General features: G+C 51.4%; 1 protein-coding gene across 1 annotated transcript; it reads left to right on the top strand.

The window, feature by feature from the left end:
• Window positions 1-2,960: 2,960 nt before the first annotated feature.
• TTC22 (tetratricopeptide repeat domain 22) lies at window positions 2,961-24,327 on the top strand. The gene is made up of 7 exons (XM_019742762.2): window positions 2,961-3,670; window positions 17,536-17,591; window positions 17,793-17,908; window positions 18,560-18,678; window positions 19,912-20,073; window positions 21,808-21,960; window positions 22,521-24,327. The coding sequence occupies exons 1-7, from the start codon at window positions 3,104-3,106 to the stop codon at window positions 23,055-23,057; spliced, it is 1,710 nt and encodes a 569-aa protein (XP_019598321.2). The 5' UTR covers window positions 2,961-3,103; the 3' UTR covers window positions 23,058-24,327.
• The last annotated feature ends 2,515 nt before the right edge of the window (window positions 24,328-26,842 follow it).

Here is a 26,842-nt window from a genome sequence, read left to right as displayed (position 1 = left end):
GGCCAAGGTTCAATTTCCTTGTCCGTGACATGGAACTATGACTGCAGCCTCCTGGAGGTGTCAGTGAGGTGTCAGTGAGATGTGGCCATGTATACTACCAAGTCCTGTGCCTAGGGAGGTCCTGGGCCTTCTCAGGTGCCTTCAGGGTGGACTAGACTTGCTACTTTGCTGCTTCTGTTTCAGCCTGAGACCTTGGCTGCAGGACTCGTGGAGGAGTGACCCCAGGATATAGGTTCAAGGTCCACTGGGCTGGGAGTCGTGGCTGCCAGGCAGACCAGAGCAAGCCAGGGTGAGTCAGCTGTGCAGTGAGGCAGCCTGCCCTAATTAGCCCGAAGCCTCCCTACCACAGCAACTTCCTGATCACAGCAACTCACTCTTTCCCTCTTGTAGGTACGGCTGCAACTCCCTCCCACCCCAACTACATGGAAGAGGAAACTGAGGCTCTGACAGGTAGAGTAACTTGCCCTGGTCACATCTAGTGAGGTGTAGGATCTCACAGAGGATGTGGAATTCATAACTAGGTTTGGCAGCTCCCTGGCTACAAGACTGCTAACCCATCCAGATTCTGGAGTTATCTGTTACGTCAATGAAGTCAAGTCAAGCTTCTCAGCCAGGATTCCAGCCTCTTTGATGGAGCTGTAGCTGCTGACTTCAGTCCTCATGCCCTGCTTCAGCCATAAGGGGCTGCTCTATCCACAGGCACACCTTGCACACTGCAAACCTCTGGCCTTTTTATACGCCTCCCCTACTGCTGAAATGTACTCGCAATCTACCCTCCCCATCCAACTCCTACTCATCTTCTCAGAGTCAGATCAAAAGCCAAACCCACCCATGAGGATGGCAATTATAAAAAACAACAAACAAACAAAAACAGAAAAACTAAAAAGTGTTGGCAAGGATGTAGAGAAATTGGAACATTTGTGCATTGTTGGTGGGAATGTAAAACGGCACACCTTCTGTGGAAAACAGTATAGCAGTTCTTAAAAAAAAAATTAAACACAGAATTACCGTATGACCCAGCTATTCCACTTCTGGGTAAATACCCAGGAGAATTGAAAGCAGGGTCTCAAACAGATGTTTGTACATCCATGTTCATAGCAGCAGCATCCCCAATAGCCAAGAGGAAGCCATTCACGTGTCAATCAATGGATGAATGGATAAACAAAATGTGGAATATACGTACCATGTTTCCCTGAAAATAAGACCGGGTCTTATATTAATTTTTGCTCCAAAAGATGCATTAGGTCCTATTTTCAAGGGATGTCTTATTTTTTCATGTGCAACAATCTACATTTATTCAAATACAGTCATGTCATCTTCTTCTGGAACATCGTCATAAGGTACTAAATGCATCCACTGGCTGACAATCTTAACTGGGGCTTATTCTCGGGGTAGGCCTTATTTGGGGGGAAACACAGTACAATGAAATATTATTCAACCTTAAAAAGGAAGGAAATTCTGACACATGCTATGACATGGATGAACCTTGACAATATTATGCTAAGTGAAGTAAGCCAAACACAAAAGGACAAACATTATATCATTCCATTCATATGATATGAGGTACCTAAAGGAGTCACGTTAACAGGGACAGAAGTAGAATGGTGGTTTCCAGGCACTGGGGAAAGGGGTGGGGCACGAGTTATTATTTAATGGGTACAGAGTTTCAGTTTGGGAAGATGAAAAATTTCTGGAGATGGATAGTGGTAATGGTTGCACAACAATGTGAACATAAATGCTACTGAACTGTACTCTTAAAAATGGTTAAAATGGTAAATTTTATCTTAAGTACATGTTATCACAATTTGAAAAAAAAAGCCAAACACTCGGGGAATCCATTCCTGATCCTCCCAAGGCAGGTCACAGCCCACATTTCATCTCATGATCACCAGCAATTCTTAGAAACATTTTTTATTAAAAATTATTCAATTTTATATTTAAAAATTACAGGTGAAAAACAGCACCAGAATGCTGTTTTAATTTGCCTTTTTATTGTTCAAGTCAAATATTTTGAACAAGTTTACTAATTGGCTCTATTGCCGCTTTTGAAAATGCTGGTCTACTTTTCAAAAAGATGAGAGAGCAACAGGGTCTCAGGAGCCCCCGTGGAATGAGGGGCAGGAGGGTCTCAGAAGCTCAGACTTGTTACAAAAGCCAAGCCCTGGAGGACAAGCAGCCTTGCAACAGCGAGCACAGCCCAGCCTTCTGGAGGGGAGGGGACCCATGCCCTTCAAGGCCACAGGTGGGGTGCGGGATGGGCTGGGAAGCAAAGGGGAGCTGAGTGTTATCCAGAGTGACACATACTGCATGGACCCATGATATCTACCCTGCCACTGGGGAAGGGGATGCTACTTTCATGTCACAGATGAGGAAAGTCTGAAGTGTGAAATAAATGATGAAGATCACACATGATTGGCGATGGAAAACATGCACTAGAACCAGCACGTGGAGCCACGTAGTCTTTCCACCAGGGCCAGCCGCAGGTCAGAGAGGAGGCAGAGGAATCCCAAGTGGGAAGAGCGGGAGCGAGGTGGCAGGCTCTGCTCAGAGGAAGAACACTAGGAACCGCAGTGAGGCCGGCACAGGAGCGAGGACGGCTCCGGCAGGCAGCTGGAAGGACCAGTCCTGACTCTTCTAGTCAGCAGCTGAAGCCGGGAGGGTGGAACAGTGCCCACGGAGGAAGAGTCTGGCTCGCTTCCAGGCCTGCCTGGGCACATCTCAGTTCTGTGATCGCAACAAGTCTTTTTCCGCCTGAGCCTCAGTTTCCTCAGCAGTGAGAGTAAAAGCGAGCCTTTTGCCACGCACGGGAGTTTGCGTGCCCCGCATTTGGCAATGCTCCTGTTTGTTTCGCACACCTGGTTGTGTAATGCAGGCGTCTAAGAGCCGCTGAGCTGCGAAAACGGAAACACCCACAGGGCGCACCCCAAGCGGCCGTTCGGACCCACCCACCGGCGGGAGGCGCCCGGACCTGGAGATCGCCGTGCCCTGGGCCTCCGAGCGCTGACCTCCGCCTCCGGCGCCGGGCTCGCTCGGGGGTCGCCCCACACGCTGCCGTCCGCAGCCTCCAAGGCAAGGCCAAGGCCCAGGGAGCAGAGGGGCAGACATGGCAGAGCCCGAGGCCGAGGCCGAGGACCTGGATGCCCTCATCGACGACCTGGACTTCCTCCCCGGCCACTTCCACCTGGAGATGCAGCTGAACTTCGAGCCTCGCTCGCCAGCCTCGCTCCGCGCCCGGGACCTGAAGCTGCAGCTGGACGGGCTGCGGCAGGAACTCCAGCTGGCGGCCGGCGGGCAGCGCCTCGCCGTGCGCCACCTCATGGGCACCTTCGCCTTCTACCTGGAGGAGCTAGAGGAGGCCCGCGAGCGCTTCCTCGAGGTGGCGGCTGAGGACCCGGGCAACCTCAATGCCTGGGCCAATCTGGCACATGTGTACGGGCGTCTGGGGCAGGAGGACGAGGAGGAGACGTGCGCCGGGAGGCTTCCCAGCCTCATGGGCCTGGCGGCTGACCCAGAGGCCCCAGGGGACCCCCAGCTCCGTGCCGCGCGCTGCCTGGCAGAGCAGGGCTACGCACACGGCTTCGACGTGGGCTGTGCCAGCCCGGAGGAGCGCGCGCGGGTTCTGGCGGCGGGCATCGCGCTCTACGACAAGGCTCTGAGCTACGGGCAGCAGGTGGGTGACCCTTCTCCCGGCTGTGGTCCTGGCCCCTAACGTCTGCAGGGATGGCCCTGCAACCGCAGACTCCCAAACCCTGGCCCTTTGGCTCCCAGAGGACCTTGTCAATGTGCCTCTCCTCTCCAGCAACTCTCGCCCCCTCCCCGCCCCTCCTTGGGTCCCAGACCAAGTCTGTAGCTTTACTCTGCTGGGCTAGGGGTGGACCCGCTTCCCATCAGGGCAGCCTAATAAGGTTTCTCTTCTGGCAACACCACAAACTCAACTTGGCCAACTCATCCCTCTGATCTCACTCCTCCCGGCAAGTACCTGTCTATGGGCCTGTGCACACCCACCTAAGGAAAAGGCAGAAGCGGACATCCCACCAGAAGCTCCGGAGGCATTCTTACTTCCTCTCTTCCCCTCCCCCTCCATGTCCATGCATTCAGACCTCCAATCCTGCCCATTCCACCTCCTCTTATTTCTGAGGTCTATCCCCTCCTCTCCAGCTTCCCTCTGCCAGCCCAGCCTTCTGTCATTCCCTGCCTGGCTGGACCCGTGTAGTCACCATCATCCTGCCTGGGTTCCTGCCCTTTGGCTGGACCCTTCTGCCTTGTCCCCCATCCTGCTGCCAGTGCCATGTGGCTCAGTCTTGTTGGCCATGTTCCTCAGCTGCTTTTAACCCCCAGTGATTCCCCACTGCCTGGCAGCTAAGTCCAAGGCACTGGGGTGGGTGTTTGAGGCCCTCTGTGATCTCTGCCCGCCTTCTGCCATGTTCCCCCTTCCAGCCAGGCTTTTCCCATTGTCTACTTTTTGTTCCCTCTGGGCTAGGTCTCTACGACCCACTTTGCCAGTCTCTCAGCCTCTTTCTGAGGTGCCCTCTATTCCCCTTTGCCTGGAAGGTCCTCCTCAGTCTCAGACATCTCCTGCACCGACTTCTCCAGGCCAGGTGCCTTCCCTGGGCCCCCATGGCACTGCTCACACTATCCTTTTACAAGCCTATCTCCCATCCCAACCTTGAGGACTTTGAGAGTGGGCACGACATCTGTCTGGTTTCCCACTATAAACCCAATACCTGGCACAGTGCCTGCTACACAGTGGCACTCAATTAATGTATCTTGATGGAACGCATGTGCAGCATAGGATCGGGCACTAAATAGACAATACTAGGCATATGAGTTGCCTATTGCTGCATAACAAATACCCTCCAAAACTTAGCAGCTTAAAGCAATAAGCATTTATTATCTCGGGGTTTTTGTGGGTCAAGAACCTAGGTGTGGCTTAGCGGGGTGCCTCTTTCCAAGCTTACTCACATGGCTGTTGGCAGGACTGAGTTTCTCACTGGCTATGGCCAGAGACCTCCCTCAGGTCCTTCCCACATGGACAGCCCAACATTTTTGCTACATTCTGTTCAGTAGACGTGAGTCAGTAGGTCTAGCCCACACTCAAAGGGAGGAGATTGCACAGGGCATGAATCCCAGGAGGTGGGAGTCACTGGGGGCCATCTCAAAGGTGACCTGCATTGGATGACGAATGATGTAGAGGGCATTGTCCTCCAGTTACAGAAGAGGAAACCTCAGTTCAGAGAGGTACCATGGCTTTTCTGTGAAGGCACAGCACAGGCAGGGTTGAGCTGATAATGATGACATTCTATAATGGTTTTAGATCTGTGATATTTAAATAACAACAAGCCCTCACACAGCGCTCCATTCACAAAGGCTCTCCACATCCTTTTGGAGCTTTTCCCACCAAAGCTTATGGCTTCAGAGAGGAAATGTGGTGTCCAGACTTCAGCAGGTGCAGGATGGAGGGCACAGGTTTGACTTAAGGAGAGCAGCGCTGTGTGGAGGTTAAGACAGTAGACTCTGGGTCAGATGGTCCAGGTCCAACTCCCAAGTCCCCCATGCTCTCTCACCTCCAGTCGGTCCTTAGCACTCTGAGCTTCCATTTCCCTCCCTGTAAGATGGGTATACTGATAAAACTATGTCCTCAGCTTCCTCATCTGTGAAATGGGGACATTCTCATCTGGTTGATGTCATAACTAAGAGCTGATGTTTGGAAAACACCTGGGCTAGAGCCTGCATTAAGACAGTAGAATCTCATATGATCCATGCTTCTCCCAGCCTGGGAGAATCACCTCGGCCGCATGCTGGATATAGCTGTGACCATGGTGTGGGGCCAACAGGGACCCAGGGCTCCTGTTTTAAAGCCTGAGCCTGAGGCCCTGAGTGCCAGCTGCCCTTAGTGGAAAACATGGCAGGCATCATGTATACCAAGTGTGGTTATGGCAGTAGAGTGGGGCGTAAAGAGCCCTGGACAGGGAGCCAGGAGGCCCGCGGTGAGGCCTTCTCCTGTCTGGGCTGTGGTTTCCCCATCTGTGAAAGGGGGACAGAGAAGGGGGCTGGGTGGCCTCCAAGGTTCACTGAGGGAGAGCTTCCTGGGGGAGGCGAGGAGGGAGGCACAGATTTGGGCACAGGGATGGAATAGAGGCCAGCTCCTCCCTCCCTGCCACCAGGCAGCCCAGCCATAGCGGAAGCCACCTGCTCAGTGAGTGACCTCCCAGCCGGGAGAATGTCACGCAGGACACTGCCCAGTGCTCCAGGGAGGGAGCTGATTGCATTAGGTGGGAGGTGTCCTCCAGGTTCTGTGCTGTGTCCTTGGCCTGGCCCAGCTGCTGCTCCCTAGGTCTGGACAAAGTGGCTGTGGTCTGCCACCTCCAACAAATCCCAGGAGAAAGTGGCGATTTGGAGTCCCCTCATTGTATCATCTGAGAATTAGAAGAGATCGTGCTTATAAAGTATCTGGCACAGAGTAGGTGCTCAAGAAGTAGCTGCAGTCAGAATAATGATGAGTTCATTATAGTTACGGCTTGAGTTTAAGCCTCCAGCTCTCTTATTATTTTTCTGTGTGAGTGTGGACAAGTCACTTTTCATCTCTAGCCTCAGTGTCTGCCTCATGAATATTAAACAATAGTGATCTCTGCCTCAGTTTACTGTGATTATCCACCTGAATCATGGGGTGAAAGTGCCCATAAACTGGTCAATTCTGGGCATGTCTCAGAGGCATATACTCAGCATCTTAACATTTATTGAGTACCTACTGTGTGCCAGGCCCTGTCTTAAGAAGCTCATGGACAAAGGGAGGAGTAAACATTTGTTCCTTCATTAACTAGTTTTGTCTGAGCCCTTCCTCTGGGAGCAGGAGTCGAAGGGACAAGACAGAGATGTGCCTCCAGCTGGCTGAGGTCACAAGCATTCATTACATGGCCTGTGCCATGTGACAATCATCTCTGAGTGCTATACGCCAATAACCATATTTTCTGAACCCCAAACAAGCCCCCAGAGGCTGACAAAGGATGTGTACTTTGGGGACATCGGGACCAATGTTGGAGTCAGCAGTGACCTGGATAGTCCAGGCCCTGGGGGTAGAGTGGCACTGACTGAGTTTCAGAGAAGGCACACTTCCTTTCAGCACAAGGGACTGAGGGAGGCTTCTGGAAGAGGGGAGTAGACTGGCAGGAAGAAGGTCAGGGCACTCCCAGCCGAGGGCCTGTGGAGGGGCCTGCAGACCTGAGGGCTTTGGTGGCAGCTGTACTGTAGCAGAGGATGAGGCCTGGAAAGAGGGCAGTCAGAGCTTCACGGGGAAGAGCACGTGATGGCCCTGAAGAACTGCTCTGTGGCCTCTGAAATCTAGTTCCTGCCGTCCTCTTCACCTGCATTCCTCTTATTTCCCCTGAACCTTCCTCCCCAGGAATTCTAAACTACGTATCCTTCTCCAAACACACTGTGCTGTTTCATACCTTCCTACACAGCTTCTGTTCTCGGTGCCTAGAAAGCAGACTCCATCCATCAAAACCCAGCTCAGATGTCACCTCCCCCTTGAAGCCTTCCTGCATACAACACACAGCTTCACACAGTAATATTTATGAATAGTTTCTGTGGGTGCCTTCCAGACTTTATCTTAGTCCTCACAAGAGCCCTCTGACCCCCTTTTACAGGTGTGGGACCTGAGGCATCACCAGGCTAAGTAACTTGCCCAAGGTTACAGAGCTAGTATGTGGCAGCTGAATCCACTCCACTCTGTCTGATGTCAAGGCCTTTGCTCTTTCTGGAGAGGCCAAGAAGTGGGGGTGCAATTAAGTATAGTGCAGATGGCTGGTGGGGTGCTGAGGAGAGACCCCTCACAGACCGCCTCCTGGAAATCTAGGGTGGAGGAAGTGTTGAGAAAGAGAAGGTGGATTTCCATATATCACCAGGGTGGGGAAGGATGAGGGCCAGGAAAGGAGGAGGTGGGACAGCGGAGCAGCAGGGTGGGACCCCCAATTGAGAGGGTTGCCACCCACAGGAGCACAGCTGGGGGTGGGCAGCCGGTGTTCTGACCCACCTGATGCTCCAGCTCCAAGAGATTTTCCATCCTAAAGGGGCTGGAACTGTCCCAGGCAGGGAGGGGTCCCTGGAGCTCAAAGGATAAAGAGCAGGTGAAGAATCAACGAGCCAGTGCTCATCTACTGACTAAAATTACAAGAGAAGACATTATAAAAGTTAATAATTGGACCCATAATCCAAAAATAAGCAGAGTGCTTGTGTGGCTGAGTGTTTGTGACTTCCTTTCTCAGCTCTTCATTCTCTCCCTGTCTTCTTTCTCAAGTTACAAAAATACCATGAGGCAGATTGTTTTCATCTGTCATTCTTCACATACACACACGCACACACACAGACACAGATGGCTTCTTGGTGGCAAATCTCAAGGTTGGGGTGGGTATTAAGAGCACACACTTTGGAATTAGACAGACCAGGTTTAAATTCTGCCTCCATCACCAGGTGGCTTACAGGCAAGTCATATCACTTCCCTGAGCCTCATTTTCCTCATCTGCAAAATGGGATTCTAACAGCTGTCTGCCAGGGTTTGCTGTGAGGATTAACGTGAAAGGCTCCAGGTAGGCTGCAGATCATGTCCCGGGTCGTCCCTTCACCCTGCCCACCCTCTGGCCACACAGCGCTTTGCTCTTGCTTTTTAACAGAACTAATCCCAGCCTCTGGCTTATCTGCAAGGGATTTGCCCCCTAGAGGGTGAGCCCTCTGCTTTGAACCTCCTTCTGTCATCCCCCACCAACTAGTGTCTAACACAGAGCTGGACACCCAGGAGGTGTTTGTGACTACTGTCAAATTTAATTTAGTTGAGTAACTGAATTTTAAGTCTTAAAATCCCTATTATTTTTTTTTGTAAATAAGGTAATACGCACTCATATTTCTCTAGAAAAGTAACATCCCCGTCCCAAGCTAACTCAGTAATTTGAGCTTCTTCCCTCTTTCCCAGGATATTGGTGGTTTAACACATGCACACTTGCTGAACCTTCACCCTCCTCACAGCCCAGGGCAGGCCCCGGGTGATAACAGGGACCGCCACTGAGGTGGGTGCCATTCATCCAGCCTGTGCCCTGGCCCTGAGCTCAGAATTTTATGTTCATTGGTGCCCCCGATTTTTATTCAGACTTCACAGACACACTGCCAGTTGGGTATCATGCCAAGGACCCAACAGGCTCAGGGAGGGAAGTGACTTGTCCAAAGTGACCCATTGTACCAGAGTTCACCCTGCCAGCAGGGGCAGGCGAGGGAAGCAGTGCAGGTAGGCCAGCCCCACAAACAAAGGTGTGGACATTCCGATCAATCACCACACCCAGGGGGTGGGGATTTAGCAGGAAGGTCGAGGGCATGGCTGGTCAGCAATCCCAGGGTCCCCCCACACACACACATACCCTTCTGCCCACGTGCCCTCCTCTCTCCCTCAGCCTTCCTTTTTATTCTCCCCTCTTCTCCCAGTACCAGAGCTGCCCCAAGACACTGGCAACTCCGGTGTACTGTGTAGGGCAGATGCAGGGTGACCTCCCTCAGAGTATCAGTGTGGGACTCTATGGGCTGCAGGGATCCCTGCTCTGCCAGCCAAGTGCTGGGTGACCTGGGCCGGTTGCTTAACCTCTCTGAGTGTCCATGTCTTCCTCTGTGAAATGGGCACAGTAGGACCAGCCTGACAGGGGTATGGAGCGAGTAATTGGGGTCAGAGGACAGGCCCCGCTCCAGCAAGCTAGTGATGGGTGCAAGCTTATCGTCCTCGTCTCCTGCTGCCAGGGCCAAGGACGCATAGGACCCAGACTCTCTAAGTGAGCTCCTGCCCCCCCTCTCTGCTTCCCCTCCTCTTCCTGCAGTTTCCCTCCTCCTGGTCCAGAACAAGCCTTGGGAAAAGAACAGTGACATTGCGGAAGACCCTACTCAGTCAGTGGCCAGGATTTGGGTTCCTCTGGGACATTGGGCAAGTCAACTCCCCTCCTGGGGCCTCTGTTTCTTCCTTTGTGAAATGAGGGGCTGGACTAAGGTGGTGGCCGGGGTGATTTCAGGGACAGGAAGGACTTTGGGAAGTGGAGATGTGGGGAAAGGAACAAACCTGGCAGAAGAAAATGCATAAACACACATACGGAGGTGGGAAACCACAGCTTGGGGAATGTGGGGAATGTGGACTTAAGAGTTCATCTCCAACTTCTGAGATCATAGGCAGGTTTTATCCTCCCATGGTGTTTGCAAATACACACGCACACACACACACACACACACACACACACACACACACGACTACAAATCTGGTTTCATTTGGTAGCTAGAAAAGGAGATGGATGACCACTGGGTGATGAGCTAGGTACTGCTCCAAAGGCGCTTTTCATTATCTCACTTGATCCTCACAGAAATGCTAAGAAATCAGAACTGGTATTAACCCCATTCTACAGATGTGCAAACTAAGGCTTAGAGAAGTGTAAAGACTTCCCTAAGGGCACACCGCCATGAGTGGCTGGCCGGAACTGAACTCAGGTCTCTCAGACATAAAGCCCAGGCTGAAGGACATCTTTGCAAAGGCTCTGGCTCCAGCCTTCTCATGGCCTTGGTGACACTCACATTTGCATCTCAGCACCTTCTGAGTTTGCTGGTGGCTGTTCTCTCTGATTACCTGGCAAGTTTGTGAACTAGGTCTTCCCTCCTCATTGATACAGGACCCCAGAGTCAAAACTGCCTTTAGCATCATCTGGCCCAACTGCCTCTTTTACAGAGAGAAGAAAGTATGTTAAAGTACACACAGCATATACCTATGGGAGGAGCTGAGAAAACTCAGGCATCACTGTTATTACTACAGAGGGCAAGATACTTCTTCAGCCTCTACTTGTGCTAGGGCTGGATTTCAACCCAGGACTACACAGGGTCCCTTTTCTCTAGGGACAGTGGAATAGAGAAGTGGCTCAATGCAGTTCTGTAAGTCTGGGAAACCAGTGCAAAGCAAAGATGACCCACAGGCCCTGTGTTTGCATGACAGACCTACTGTATTTCCCCCAAAATATGACCTAGCCAGACTATCAGCTCTAATGCGTCTCTTGGAGCAAAAATTAATATAAGACCCGGTCTTATTTTACTATAATATAAGACTGGGTCTTTAATATAATATAATATAATATAATATAATATAATATAATATAATATAATATAATATAATATAATAATACCAGATATAATATAATATAATATAATATATGTAATATAATATAATACTGGGTCTTATATTAATTTTTGCTCCAAAAGACACATTAGAGCTGATTGTCCGGCTAGGTCTTATTTTCGGGGAAACACGGTAGGACCAGATAGGTGGTGACAAGAGAGCTGCAGTGATCTACTCAAATCTTAGGATTCACACTGAGCTGTCCAGGGAACCCAAGACAAGTATGCATAACTTCCATGGCATAGCACCCATTCTTCAAATCCCCTCTGCTGGTCAAATTCACCACCCCGCCAACAAACCTATAACACGGACAGGCCAAGTAGACCATCCCCATTTGTAGGTGCAAAAGCTGAGGTCCAGGCTGGGCCAGTGGCTGCCTTTCTAGGATCCCTGGGGGAGGCAGAGACAGGGGTGGGCCTCCAATCTCATCCCTCTGTTTACTCCCCACACTGGCTGAGACAGGAGCTGGGAGGAGAAAGCCTCTGCTCTTGTCTTTCTGTACATGCACCCACAGGTGGCAGGGCCAGCCCAGGGGGGGTGGGGCCAGGGCTCAGTGTGCAAAGCAGCGAGGCAGCTCCGTGTCATCACAGAGGACATTCCAGTTGTGCAGGAAGAACATATTCCTGCGGCCGGCCCCCTTGTGACTTTTCTTTCTGCAGTGTCAGCCTTCAGAGTGTCGGCTGATGAGGTGGAAACAGAGCAGGGGCGGTGGAGGGAGGCAGATCTGAACTTGAATCCTGGCACTTCCACCCTGAGCCGTGGGTCTGGGCTGGTCCGTGGCTTTTTTCTTAGCCTCTGTTTCCTTATCAGTTAAAGGGAAAGGCTGTGTTACTACCTTCTCAGGCTGCTGTGAGGATTTAGTGCTACGATGCACTAAAGTGCCCAGTGGATAGCCAATGCTTGAAAAATGTTCATTCTTTTGCCTCCTTCTCATTCCCCCTCCCCTCAGGGAAAATTAGTCAGTTCTCAGAAACTGACTCACAAATGTAGAGTACAGTGTCATGGGGCAAAGTTCAAACTACAAAGCAAACATTTTCCTTAAGAACCAACAAGGTCTCTATATAGCCTATTCGGATGCACATAGAATCCCTAGCCATTGATATGCTAAAAGATCTTCTATTGAAATCCTTTAAAATAGCCCTGCCCCCAACATTTCATTCTTTGGGAGCCACCTTTTGAAGTAAGTGGAATGGCTAAGATCCATCCTTATGCCCCAAGTTAACAAAAATCTGCTCTGTAATGGCCTAGCCTAATCCTACTGCCATAGTCTCTGCAGATTCTACCAGATCACCCACCTTTGTCACTTACTCATACAGCTGTAGCAGCTTTGGTCTTCAGGTTTCCCTGAGGATCACAATTTCTGATCCTTTGGCTCATTTAAAAAGAGATCTACCGGCCATCCTGTTTTCACTGGCCTCCTGCAGGGTGCTACAGCAATAGCAGAGCCTAGTGTAGTGGTTCTCAAACAAGGGTGCATCAGAGGGCCTGTTAAAACACAGGTTGCTGGACCTCACCCACAGTTTCTGACTCAGTGAGCCAAGAATCTGCACTTGTCTCAAATTCCCAGGTGATGGTGATGCTGCTGGCCCGGGGACCACAGTTTGAGAACCACTAGTCTAGGGTAGTCGGGTGCAGGGACTCAGGCTAAGCTGCTGAGTTCCCAGCTCTGCTACCTTCTAGCTGTGCCACTCTGGGCCACAGTTGCCTCATTCGTAAAATCAGGGTAATAATATTCTCTACCTCATAGGTGACCCTGGAGAGGGTCGAATGTGTTAACACATGCAAACTATGTGCCTGGTGCATAGCATGTGCTCAATAAAATTTTCTGTTATTAGCCTAGTGGGGAAAAAAAGCACCATTTCCAGGTTTCAGTCCAGGCTTTTACAATGGCCGTGTAACTTTGAGGACATCATTTCACCTCACTTTTCCCATCTGTACTAAGAGGGTTATGATAACCCACTGTGCATTCCACACAGGATGTTCTGAGGATCACATGGGATCTGTGTGAGTGCACATTGTAAATGATAAGTGTTGTGGGAAGAACATGAACTTGAAGTCAGGGAGACCTGGCCTGAAATATCAGGTTAAGTAGGCAAGTCTATATGACTCTTTGAGGCTCGGTTTTTTTCATCTCTAAAATGAGGGAAATAGTAGTGAGGGCCTCAGAGGAGCTGGGAAATGTCCTGAGAACACCTCACCTGAGCTCTGTCTCTCCCTCTCACCTTCAGTTAGTACCAGGGTCTAAGAATTTCACTCCAGGGTCAGTGCTGGAGCCTGAGCCTTGCCCTGTCCCCTCCCGCAGATCTGCCACAGAGCAGCAGCCTGATTTGAGTCCCCTCCAGCTGGAAGCCTAGGCTGACTCACATGCCGGCCAGCCCCCTTTCGTGGACCCCAGCACCCCAGCTCACAGGGTCATGAGGAGGATAAAATGAGAGAAAGAGGGGGGCATCCTGCCCAGATGCCCACACTGGCAGGCCCTCAGTAAACACTGCTCTCCTGGCAGAGGTCCTTTCAGCCCCTCCCGGCTGCCTCCAAACATCTTGCCTCTGGGAGCCATCAACTCTGAAAGTGAATTCCTTGCAGCTAAGAGGTTTCACAGCAACTTTATTCTCCAGGAGAGAGTTGGAACAGCCCCTCCCTTCTCCAGGAGGGGAAGGAGCAGTCAGAGGCCTGTTTAATTTAATTTAACGCACCGTGGCTTGCCAGGTTGCCCCTGGTAACAGCTTCAGCTGCTGTTTCAGTTACAACCAGAAGGATTTTAAAGAGATAGCCTATTTTAGGGACAAAATTGTGCAGCAGAGTGAACGGCCTCCACCAGCTTCATACAGGGCTAGAGGATTTAACCTCAGGCACAGCAAGTCTTCAGACCAGGTCCATTTATACAATGAACGCCGTTCTGTATCTGCAATCCTATAAGCCCTCCTGCAAAGGTAACTCTTAAGTGGGAATCCAAGGAGGGACTATGTTTGGGAATTGTCATACAGTTGTCAATCAGCTAGCTAGTTTTCTGAAAATCAGATTTAGTCTTCAAATTGAAGGGGAAGGACGAGAATAAACTCTTAGGAGTTGCCCCTGCAATTCAGGCACACTGCCACCAGGTGGTAGTATTGCTTGCTTAGTACAAACCATAACCAGACTTGAATTACTCAAGAAAGTCAGAGTGGTGGTGAACCACTGGGTTTTAAGCCCTGCTATTTACTAACTACTGTGTGACCGTTGACAAGTTGCTCCACCTCTGTGCTCTTAGTGTCCTCAGAGATATAATAAGGAGATTGATTGAGATAACTGAGTGTTGTGGACGAGGCTTGGAGCTAGGACTATGAAGGCATGAGTTTAAATCTTAGCTCTGCCATGTACTAACTGTGTGGTTTGCGCATATGATTTAATTTCTTATAGTCTGAATACCAAACAAGAGAGTGGCTACGAACCAGGGAGACCCCTGAGGACACCACATTGCTCTCCAACACTGGGGAGCTGTGAAGGAGAGAAAGGTGCCTGGGGCCCTAGGAGCACAGCAAGAGGTGGAGAGCGGGGTGAGGCAGAATGCCTCTGACTCCAGGGCCTGAGACCTCACTGCCCCACAGGGAACTAAAATAAGCCACAGTGGACAGAGCAGCCTCCTAGAAACACCTAACTCCATTCAACTTTATCCCAAACCAGGGAAGAGGGAGCAAACATGAATAGAGCACGTACTCCAGGCTGGGCACTGCTTCACAATGCCGGTGAGGCCTGTATTATTATCCTCCTTCCTTTACAGCCCCGAGGGGTAACTCATCCACCCTGAGCCTCTGCGCTTTGCATTACAGCCCCTACATCTACTACACCTTCTCTCGCTTACGGCTGCACCTCTTTGTCAGGAAACTGAGCGGTTCTGTCTCTCTCTACCATGATTCAGTTTGGCCAACCTCCAAGTGGGCATGCGGTCAGAGGTCATGACATCACACCTGCAAGCAGCCAGGGAGCCTGAGGCACACATGCCTTCAATCCTTCCATGGTCAGGCTCTGACATTATGTTCAGGCCTTCAGCCAGCTTGGCCCACAGTAGTTGTCCCATGAGTCATGTTCCCTTCCCACGTCCCAGGTCCGGTGTAGGTACAGCAGGTAAAGTTATACAGCATCCTATCCCAGCCTTTTGCTTTGGCCAGTGTTCCCCACTGAGCTCTCAAGGATGCCCTTTAACCCCTGTAGCCTGCCGCTGTCTCCTCCGGACAGTCCTGTTCCTAGATAAAGCCCCATACACATATTCCACCCTAAGTGGCAAGATTTCTCTCCAAGGTGATGTGAATGTAAAAACACATTGGATCTTGGTATTCCCCAGTTCTAAACCCTTCTATGGCTCCCTGCGGCCCTGCAGATGAGCTCCAGGTCCTAAGCCTGACACTCAGGGGCCCCTCCTTGTGCAGCCCTGCTGTCTCATCCGCCCACCCACCACCCACCCCTGGTAGCTGGGCTTCCAACCACTTGGGGCTGCATGCAGCTGTCAACATACTCATCTCTGAACTTTTGCATATGGTGTTCCTTCTGTCTGGAATGCCTTCTCTTACCATACTGCCTGGGTGGTTCCTATTTGTTCTTGAGAACCCCGTTCCAGCTCATTCTCTCTGGAAGCGTTGGGCATACCCCTGGATCCTCCCATATCCCTGGTGTTCCTTTATTCTATGGCTTTGGTTCTGACTTTCCTGCCAGACCGGGAGCTCCTAAAGGCAGAACCTGCCTTTCCTCTCCTGTCCCCATTGCCCAGCCTGGGCCACCCAGGAAGATACTAGGGGAATAGTGGCTGAGAAATGCAATTAGTGGGGCCTCCTCTTGGTGGTCTGGCTCGGGCCCGGGTTCACTCAGTAGGATCTGACTTATAGGTCCCCTTCCTTCTTCCTCCCCCCAAGCTCATCCATGGCCTCGCCAGCACAGCTGCAGCTAAACTTGCCAGTGTTAGCTCCCCCCGCTCCATTTACACAGACCATGCTCCATGCTCACCAGGCTGCCCATAGATCTCCATGCTGAGCCCTCCATCTAGAATGCCCTTGTTCCCCATCCGCCCTCTGAAATACCATTGCTATTCAAAACCCACCTTACAGCGCATCCTCTGCAAGACCTCCTCAGAATCTTCTGGCTAGGATGGCCTTTCCATCCTGCTGCATTTGTCTGCATCCCTCTCAGGGCCTTGATCAAACTTTGCCTCATACTATAGTTATTGGAAACCTGGTGTGGTGAGGGGAGCATGGGCTTTGGAGCCTAACAAAGGGGGTTCGAATCCCAGCTCTGACATGCACTCACTGTGTGACCTTGGGCAAGTCACTTTACCTCTCTGAGCCTCATTATGTTCTTCTGTAAAACGGGGATGACATCTACCTCACAGGTTGCCGTGAGACTGAGACGATGGGTGTCAGGATCCTGGCATGAGGCACGCACTCATTCAGGCTCTATTATTTATGCCTCGGTCTGTTTCCCCAGCCAGACTATGAACCCATGTTGGTTCACATTAATTCCCACATCCCCACAGCACCCAGCATAGGGCCTCACACCACAGGTGCCCAGAAATGCTGGTGGGACTGAATGTGTTCACCCCAGCTGCGGAGGGTAGGGGTGGACGGATGATGGGGTTCCTGAGCTGAGGAGGCTGCGGGGGTGGGGGGAGAGTGAGTGCAGAATCCGGCCTGGAGATCATAGACAGGAGATGAATCCAGAGGGAGGGGCTGGAGCCTGAAGCTGAGCTGCTGATATGCACTGGGGGTTTTATTGGTTTTCATTAAAATTCCTTCCCGAGGCAGGAGCCGCTACTCCCATAAATAACGGCATAAATATTTTATCTGGTGCCCAAGTCAGTCTAAATGCACGGCAAGGTTGGCAAGAATAACAATGGGAAACAGTTCAGGGGGGTCCTGGGCTTCAGCTGAACTCACTCAGCATGCCCAAAGGGGCTTTCTCAGGGAGGTGGGAGTTGACAGATGGCTCCAAAGGGCAGAAGCCAGTGGACAAGGTGGGAGAGAGAAGTGGAGTGTGGGCCCCAGGGTGGGGGGAAGCAGAGCACAGATAGGGGGAGCAAGGGCTGGGAAGCTTAGCTCGGAGAGCAAGATGGGGAGGGGAGGGAATGTATCCCATACCCGCTCTGTGATGGTCTCCTCACATGGGGCATTCACACAGGTTATCTCATCAAACCCTCTGTGGTCAGAGAACTGAAGTGACTTGCCCAAGGCCACCTGGCCAGTCAGTGGCAGAGCCAGGATGATACCAAGGGTGTTCAAGGCCAAAGCCCTGGAACTGACTGTTTCTCGGGGTTCACAGAAAGCGTGGGAATCTATGAACAATGGCCTGAGCACCTCAATAACAGCAGCACGGTTGTTCTGCTTTCCTAGATCCCGATGGAGGAGAAAAGGGGCTGGTACTTCACCATGGCAACGCTCTTCATCAGGTCAGCCTGGGAAGTGGGGACACAAAATGGTAGAGGGGAGAGGTGTGGTCTGGATCCCAGGGGAGAGGCTGAGCCCATCTCCATGGTAAGGGCTCCCCAAGTTCCCCTCCTTGCCATTGGCCAAGGGTGGGGAGGACTTAGAACACTCTGGGGACAGCTGGGAGGGGGTCCCGACCAGCTGCATCCTTTTCTTGGCCACAGGCTAGATGGCATCTTCCTGGAATTGGACCGTGAGGAGCAGAAGAGGCTGCCTGCCTTCAACCGCACGCTGGCCCTGCTCCGGCAAATCCTCAAGTCCTCAGACCCCCACCACCGAGGTAGGACCCTCAGGGACAGGTGGGAGAGCAGCCTCTGCCTGGCTCTCCCTGCACCTGTCTGTCATTGTCCCCACCTCTAACACTGCCTCCCTTGTTGGGACCATTTCTCTCCCTCACTCTCTGTCCTATATACTCGCTCACACACCTTGCACAGGTGAATACGCCAATCACAAATCACTATAACTGCATGTTTCCAGGTGTGTGCCTCATGACCTAGAGTGTAAGAAGCAGCGTCTCCCCTCTCTCAGCCTCTCAGCCTCACTTTCTGGTTGGTAATGAAGGCTCTGCTGGAGGGGAGGAGAGTCATTTTCTTCGCAGGGCCACACAGCTAGGACAGGCACTAGAGCTTCAGAGCCGGTGAAGAGTGGGAGTCAGAGGAGCTGTGCACCTTCAGGGAGGTCCCCTAAGTGACCCAGCAAACCCAGATTACGCACTGCGGTGTGTTCATCCATTCACTCACATGTCCCCTCTCCCCATCTTTGTTTCTCTCGGTCGGTCCCTGGGTGGCCTTCGGTGATTTCATGCCACTGACCCTCCTTCTGTCTTCTGGGGGGCTGACACCTGGGTGGAGCTGGCCCCCTCTCTCCTTGTGGTTCCCCTCCCCCTCTCCTCCCTGCTGCTTCCTAGAGACCCCTTTCCTTTTTACCGCAGCTCTGGCCTGGTGCTACCTCGGGATACTGCTAGAGAGGAAGGACACCTTCTCCACCACCCCCATGGGTGTCCACGACTGCGGGTACTCGGGGACCGACCCTCTGGACTGCTTTGGCAAGGTACATGCCCCCCAGCCACACCCACTCTCCAAACTGGGACGGAGCCTGACACCCCAGCCTCCTCACCTACTATGTCTCTGGGTGTCAACCCCACTTGTAACCCCCACCATGTGCCCATCCAGGAAGTGCCCTCACTCCAGACCTTTCTCTCCATCCCAAACAAAACACAAGTGCACCCTTGTCATCGGTCCTCTTTACCTAAGAATCAGACCCTCTCCATGCCCAGTCTGAACCCCGCCTGTCTCCAGCCTTATCTTCCAAGCTATTTACCACTCCCCAGATATAGCCTCAGGCTTTTCCCCTTCAGGCCTTGGTTCATATTGCCTCTCCCCACCCCCAGTGGCCTAGTGGGTACAGGAGGTAGAGGATGGGTGTAGCTGGGCTCTCACCCCTGTGCCCATAGGCCATGTGACCCTAAGGCAAATCACTTCCATCTCCAAGCCTCCTTATCTGTTAATTGTGTGACCTGTCTACCTTCTTGGTGATTGACAGACGCAAAGGAGGTAGTGGGCAAAACTGTTCACTCCAAACTGGAAAGTCCTCCAGGACTTTCACCTGTGCATAATATTCATTCACCTGTGCATTCAGCACAGTGCTCTGCATTTGGCAAGTGCCTGATGTTTGCTGGTGGGTGATGAGCAGTTTCTTGATGAGAGAACTTAGAACAGAGCAGAGTATAAACACTCATTCATGAGTCTTCCAAGAGTTGTGACCAATTTAACAAACACACTGCCTTTGCCCCTTGTTGAGAAACTACTCTGTGCCAGGGCAGGGCCCACCATTTCAGAGGTAGCAACAAACACAGGACAGGTAGCCTCAGTAACAATATAGGGGGTAAGTGGTTGGCCCAGGTAGAAACACTGCACTGTGTAAGTACGGGGGAGGTAGAGGCTGATTCAGGCCCCTCCTCCCGCCTGCCCCAGGAAAATGGGGGAGCATGCACGATATATATATCTGAGGATGAGGGGGTTTCCCTGGGGTCTGGAGGGATTCACTGGACATGACCCATGAACATGGCAGTGAGTCGAGCTCTCGAGAGTTAAACACCAGTGAGTTGTACCCCAAAGTGTTGGGTTCCATGATAAGACTGAGATTACTGGCAGGTGGATATGGGGAACAAGAGTATTGTTGGAATATGGCTATATCCAGAGACATGGAGGTGAGGCACCATTTAGCCAGTTCTGGCAAACAACCAGACGTATGATTTGCTCCTACCCCTCCTGCCTTACCCAGGCCATTGAGATTGCCAAGGACCAGCCGCCCATCCTGAATCGCCTGGCCAAAATCTTCCACTTCCTAGGAAAGCAGGATATGGCCATTGGCACATGCAACATGGCCCTGGATGTCCTACGGGATCCGGAGCTCAACTGGCAGGCGTACTACACCAGGGCCAAGGTGAGGCAACCCTGAACGCCACCTCCTCCTGCCGTCGGGGACCAGAGAGAAAGGGCCAGGGGCCAAGATGTTGCCCGAGTCCAAAGGCAATGGAGTCTAATGGCGGAGAGGAGCTTAGGAGTCATCGAGGCACAGTTTGTGGTCTGTACAATTATTTAGTGAAAGAATGAAGGAGCCTCCCACCCACTGCAGGCATCCCTTCTACAATGACCCGGCCAGTGACCTTCAGCCTCTTCTTGATTAGTACCCAGTGTAGTCAGACTGACCTGGGTGGAAATCTGACCTCACCATCTTATCACTCTGGGACTGGGGCAAGCCACTTACCCCTCCAAACCTCCTTTCCTAAATCTGGAAGAGATGGACAATAACACCTGTCTTAAAAGGTTATCAGAAGACTAAGTGAAGTACTATCTAACGCACCTCCCTCTGCCCACTCCTCGCTCAGCTCCCTCTCTTCCAGCCACACTGGCCTCCTTGCTGTTCCTGAGGCAAGATCTTCCCTTAGGACCTCTGCCTAGAATGCTCTTCTCCCAGATGTCTGACTGGCTTCCTCTCTCACTTCCTGGAGGTCTTGATGAAAAGGCAGCTTCTAGCACCGTCTTACTGAAAATGTCACCCCTCATCAACGTTCTGTCTTCCTTTCTTGGTTTACTTTTTCTTCTTAGCACTTATCACTCTCTAACATTCTGTTTGCTTATTTATTATGTTTATTATCTCTCCCTACCACTAAAATATAAGCTCCACCAGGGCAGGGAATGTTATTGTTTTTCTCTCTAGTGTATCCTCATGCCTGGAACAGTGCCTGGCACACGGCAGGCACTTGATGAATATTTGTTGAATGAATGAATGAATGAATGAATGAACTGAGCGCCTACCATATGCTAGCTAGGTCCTAACTATATTCTCTCTATCATCATGGTAACTCCCCAAGGAAGGTATTAGTGTACTGATTTTTCAGATGTGGAAAATGAGGCTCGCAGAAGTTGAGCAACTTCCCCCAGCTCACATGCTAATAAGGGGAGAGGTACTGGAATTCAGCCAAATACAACTGGCAATAAAGCCAGAGTTATCACTCTCAACCCTTCACTTCATGATATCCTTAGTGTGGAGAAAAAGGGAGGAAGTGGGCATGAAAGCAAGAATCTGGAATCATTTGTAATTTGATGCGTGTAAGTTGGAGCCACCTGCCATTCTCACCCACTTACATGAATTCTCACAAAGTTGCTACTGCCATCCTATCTAAAATAACCCCCTCGCCTAGTCACTTTGATCCCATCACCCTGCTTATTTTTTCATAGCACTTACGACCACTCAAAATGGTACTGTTAACTTGTTGTTCGTGATTATCTCCCTACTAGAATGTTAAGTTCTGCCGGGGCAGGGACCTCATCTTTCTTATCACCATCGCTCCCCTAATACCTAGCACAGGGCCTGGCATATGCTAGGCACTCAGTACATATTTGTTGAATGAATGGGTGAATGAATGAAGGGCTCCTATTTCATCCACCCCCCTCATTGTACAGACAGGGAACCTAAGGCCAGAAAGGGGAGTGGCTAGCCCACGATGGCAGAGGACTAGGACGGAGGACGCCTAGGTCCCAGTCTCAGGATTTCCTGCTGTACCACAGACCCTCCTGAGTTGCTGTTGAGAATAAGACTGGCTTCACTTAGGGTGGAGAGCAGGGTGGGGGTTCATGCTTGGAGCATCTCCCTGAGCTGCCTCTCTGCGGGCAGATCCACATCAGAGTCTACCTGCACCACCTGGAGCGGGCCAAGCTGGGGCTCGGAGGCATGCCTGACAGGAACCACCTGGCCTGCGCCAAGGCTGACCTGGAGGAAGTGGTGAAGGTGTGCCCAGGCCTCAAGACCTACCTGGACCTGGGGCAGGTAAGGCAGTCTCTTGGCTTGGATGGAACCTATTTACTCTCTGCCAGGCCAGACCTGGGAACTGAGGACACAGTGAGGTATATGGGGCATGGCCCTGCCTGATAACAGTACCCGCCTCCTACTGCCGTTGGTGAGGATTAAATGAGATAATGCACATATAGCATTTAGAACAGGGCCAAGGTCTTTCTAAACACTCAGAAAGTGTGGCCCATTCTTCTTTACCCAGACGTGCCTTCTGCGTACGGGGAATGATTACCAAGAGGTGACAAGATCATAATTTTACATGAGACAACTGAGGCCCAGAAAGTGCCTCACTCAACATCATGTGGTCAAGAGTGATGGGGCAGGAACTGGACGAAGTACAGTCTCTCCTTTTCCAGGGCAGTAGGACCAAAATTTGCCAGGAATAATTGTCGAAGGATGGAGGGTGGGAATGAATGAATTGAATTTTTTTTTTTAAAGCAAGTGCAGGAACGGATTGAGCAGGGAGCAGCCACAGCAGCGGCAGGGGAGGTGGGGGAGGGAGCGGGGAGAAAGGCTCACCCCACTATCCCCCCCAGGTCTACTACTACATGGGCGTAGACGCCGTCCAGGAGCTTCTGGCGGTGGACGAGTCTGCGCTGAACCAGGCCCTGGTCTTCCTAGCCAAGGCCGGTGAGTCGGAGCTGGGTGCCACACTGCCCGAGCTGCAGCTGCTGCGAGGCAAGTGCCTGCGCATCAAAGGCGAGGAGGCCAACGCGGCCGTCTGCTTCAAGCGCGCAGTGGAGCTGGACGACGCGGGCTCCAGCCACACCGAGGGCTTTGGCTGCCTGCTCGAGGCGCTGCTGGCGCAGTGGAGCCAGGCGCAGCTGAGTGACAGCGAGCTGGGCTGCGAGGTGGACGCGTGGCTGCGCTGTGCCCAGGGCAAGTACCCGGCGGCGCGCCTGCGCCAGGAGCTGCAGCGCGTATGGCGCGGCCACACCGACGAAGTGCTGGGGCTGGCCCGGGCCTTGGTGGCCCAGGGACGCCTGGCGCTAGTACGGCTGCTCTTTGAGACCATGGAACGCGACATCGAGGGCACCGGCGCGCGGCAGGGCTGCCGCGCATTCTCCTTCTGAGGGATGTCGAGGCCCGGCCTACTGCTGATTGGACTAGGTCTGCGCACTGGAAATGGCACGCCCTGCTACAGGCTGGCAGGTGAGTGGAACCAATCAGATTCTCTTTCAGGAATTTGAATGGGGACATTGAAACAGTAGGGCAGTTTGATGTGCCCACGGAGGCAGAAGGACCATAATTCAGGAAAGCAAGAGTGGGTGCAGATGCCAGAGACCAGCGGGAAACTGCCAACTGGAGGATAGAATTGTGCAGAGAAAATAAGATGGCTGCGAGTCTCCTAAGAGATACAGAAGATAACTGCCACCATTTTGGCGGTTTTCTAGTTCCCAGTGCAATCTCTGAGGTCTGACTGCCTGTCTTTGGATTCCCGTGAGCCACTCTCTACCCTTCTAAAAAATCTCTCTTTATTTGAATTGACTGGAGTGGTTCTCAGGTTCTGCAGCCAGAGAAGCCGTGGCTAGATCAGAGGACTGCACAGTGAGCTGGTAAGGAGCAGGCCAGTGGTCTACACCTGTGTGCTCAGAGCTCTTTACCTGGCTAGCAGTCTTCCAGCAGACTTCGTCCTTGTTTAGCGTGGTTTGCAAGACCCCAGGCAATCTGGAATGAAGTTCATCAGCCGTCAGTTTGACTTCCCTGTTCTGGAAACCCCGGGGCCCCACCCATCAGGAAATGCCACCTGCACGCAATCTTGAACCTTCTACAAGAGAACGAAGAAAATGTTGGAATTTTACACTTTCGGAATCAGAGTCATAGAATCTTAGGTGTGGAATTTTATTGTCAAAGACTTAGACTCTGCCACCAAATCTTAGAATGGCCAACCTGGATTCTTGTGGCTCTACCTACAAGAGATAACGTAACCTAAAATTCCAGATTTAGCTCTTGCCTGACTCCAGAAAAGCTAGTTGTACATAACTGCAATGGCAAGACCCCCATCATGGTTTGTGATTTATTTTGCACTTTTTCCTTTCTTTAGAGAGTTATACTCACTGCTTTGTTCATATCCCTGATCCTCAGACATTAATCAGGGATAGGCCAGCAGCCCTGCATTGCTTCTCATGTCTCCAGTGACAGATGGAGAACAGACTGAGAATTGCAGTCCTTAGAAATCACACACTCCAACCATCTCATTGTGCAGATGGGAAGACTGAGAGCCCTAGAAGGAAAGTGGCTTGCCCAAGGCCACACTTCCTAACCTCCCCTCCCTTGTGCCTCAAACTTACTGTTAACATTTTTCAGGTTTGGAAAAATACCAATAAACTAATTAACACTAAAGCGCTAAGTGTTTGTGTCACTTGTCCCATGGGGCATTGATATCCACTGGGATAATGCTCTAACTCTAATGGTGGCATTCCAGGTAGCTGTGAAATCTGGGCAGTGAGACCACCCTGAGGCTCCCGAATCCCACCTCAAGGCTCATTATGACTCACTACTATGGATGGTGATATTACCCCCTCCCTCCTTGTTTTCACCTCCATTGCAGCAGAGTAAGGAGGTGACGGACAGCAAGCAGCACACACAGCCCTGTCCACTTCTCCCCCATCCCTTCTCCACCCACACCTGTGACCTGTGACCTTTCCTAGGACAGGAAACCAACTCTTTCTTCTCCTGCTTCCCTAAACAAACTAAATTCACAGCAGTTTGCTGGCAACATTGGGAAGTTGGTGAAGTGTGTCTACTTCCCCAGCTTCCCAGTTTGTTTCCTTCCTTGCTTTTCCTGTTCCCAACCTTATGCATTTCTCCCTGTATTGCTTCCTCCTCCTGTCAAACCTTTTCAATAAACTTTCTATTTGATAATCTCATTCACACTAATCATATAAACAACTAACAAACACTGACTGTAGCGTCTCTCAGGGTATCTACATATTGACCAAAAGCCTAAAGAGATAAACCCCATTTCCAGGATTTCCTCCTATGTGGCAGGCACTTCATATGTGTAATTCTCTCAACAGCCCTGGGGAGTAGCATGATAATCCTCATTTTACATATGAGGACTCTGAGACACTGACCAAGTTCATGGATAAGTATGGGAAGAGCCAGGACTTGGACCAGACATTCCTGATCCTGTGCTGCCTTCTGGAACGCAGTCCTTCCTGGGAGATGTGTCACCTGAAGAGTGCACTAGTCTCTCTCTTCCCAAACTGCCTTTCTTCTGTGCCTTTGTACATCTTATTCCTCTGCTGGCTTTTTCCCTGAGATTTCTATCCCAAGTGTTCGGTTCAAAGATGCCTCCTCCAGGCAGTCTTACCAAATCCTCCCAGCTCTCATTAATCACCCCTTTCTATGCATGGAGAGCTCTCAGGGTGTTGTGTCCCACTGCGTGGCATTTATTACTTCTCCCTGGATCATAATTGTGTCAACATGTCTGTTGCCCACCCCCATCCCAGCTTTGGATTCTTTACAGCAGGAACCTCAACTAATTCAGCTCCAAGGCCCTGCACTGAGCTTGGCACACAAGACAGGCTCAGTTTGGATTGTTGAACTGTATAAACTCACAGCAGTGACGTGGCTACTTTAGTCCCAGACAGGTGACTGCCTCTCAGTCCACAGGGCTGAGGTTGGGGCCAGGTCTGCAGCCTGAGGACCTCTGAGGTCTAGAGCTTGACTAGAAAGCATGGGCTTTCTTTCCGTCTCCTCTCCAGCCTTAGGCCAGTGCTCCAATTCTGCAATTGGGAAACTGAGCCAAGACAGCAAAGACTTGACCAGGGTTAAGCAATGAATGGATGACAGACGCAAACTCGAACCCTGCCTGCAGATTTGTGGGCCAGTGTCTCTGCCCTTTCAGGGCTGCCTCCTTTGCCAAATTTACTTCTATCAAGTCCGGGAGGACTTCAGGCCTTCCATTCCTTCACACAACAAGTACTTACTGAGCACTTGTTGACTGCCAAGCATAGTGCCAAGCTCTGGGGCTCCAGTGGAGAAGAAAATAGACCTGCCCTTACCTTCAGGGAGCTCACAGGCTAGACCCTGCAGGGCAGGTTATACAGGGGCTTGTGAGCCAGCTGTGGGGACTTGGAGAGACCAATGGGAAGCTATGGAAGGTTTTGGCTGGCAAAGCTGGCTACCCCGCCCCCTCCACACCAGGTATGCTCATTCTGTTAGTGGCCTTTCCCCAGCCCAGTGGGGAGGAGAGGATGGCAGTCCCTGGGGCTCAGAACCTGGCCCTTGGCCACCTCACCTCAGCAAGCCACCACTGAGGGCAGGCCTGGCAGTCCCCCAGGATTGTCGCTGGCTGGTAGGGGGAGGCAGGTTGTTGGCTGATCTTTATTTAATTACGATGTTGAGCCCTGTGGAACACGCCTGCCCACTGGGCAGCTGGGAGAACAACCTGTCACACAGCTAAAGCAGCAGGTATCCTTAGGGGAACACTGCAGAGTAAAAGCCTCAGTGACCCCATAATCGGAGTAATGAAGATAAATCACACCTCGAGCTGCCTGCCCACTCCTTCCTCTGCATCTAGCCGCCAACATCAGGCAACCAGAAACTCATGTTTAGCCAGCATGAGCAAGGCATGTTAAAGATCATGAAGGCAGGTGAGATTTTTTTTTCAGTTATAGTTTTCTAGAATCTCAGAGTTGGGAAAACCTTAAGCATCACCTCTTCCAGCCTCTCCATCTAAAGCAGGACTCCTCTTGACCGTGAGCGTCCTGAACGACTTGCATACCTCTGACAGACAGGCAGCACATGGCCTCTGCAGGGAATCAATTCATTTTCAACCAGTCTGTCTTCTGAGTGTGTCCTTCTTTTGCGTTAAAATCCTCTTTTCTGTGGTTTCTATCTCCTTGATTCA

This window comes from Rhinolophus sinicus, linkage group LG06 (assembly GCF_036562045.2).
Source record: "Rhinolophus sinicus isolate RSC01 linkage group LG06, ASM3656204v1, whole genome shotgun sequence".
Classification (NCBI taxonomy): domain Eukaryota; kingdom Metazoa; phylum Chordata; class Mammalia; order Chiroptera; family Rhinolophidae; genus Rhinolophus; species Rhinolophus sinicus.
Note: the sequence above shows the minus strand (reverse complement) of the source record. Positions and strands in the feature narration are given on the sequence as shown.

Coding starts and splice junctions, on each gene's coding strand:
- TTC22 (XM_019742762.2), top strand. CDS start 3,104: ATGGCAGAGCCCGAGGCCGAGGCCGAGGACCTGGATGCCCTCATCGAC. Junction 3,671..17,535: donor CTCTGAGCTACGGGCAGCAG/GTGGGTGACCCT, acceptor CTGCTTTCCTAG/ATCCCGATGGAGGAGAAAAG. Junction 17,909..18,559: donor CTCAGACCCCCACCACCGAG/GTAGGACCCTCA, acceptor TTTTTACCGCAG/CTCTGGCCTGGTGCTACCTC.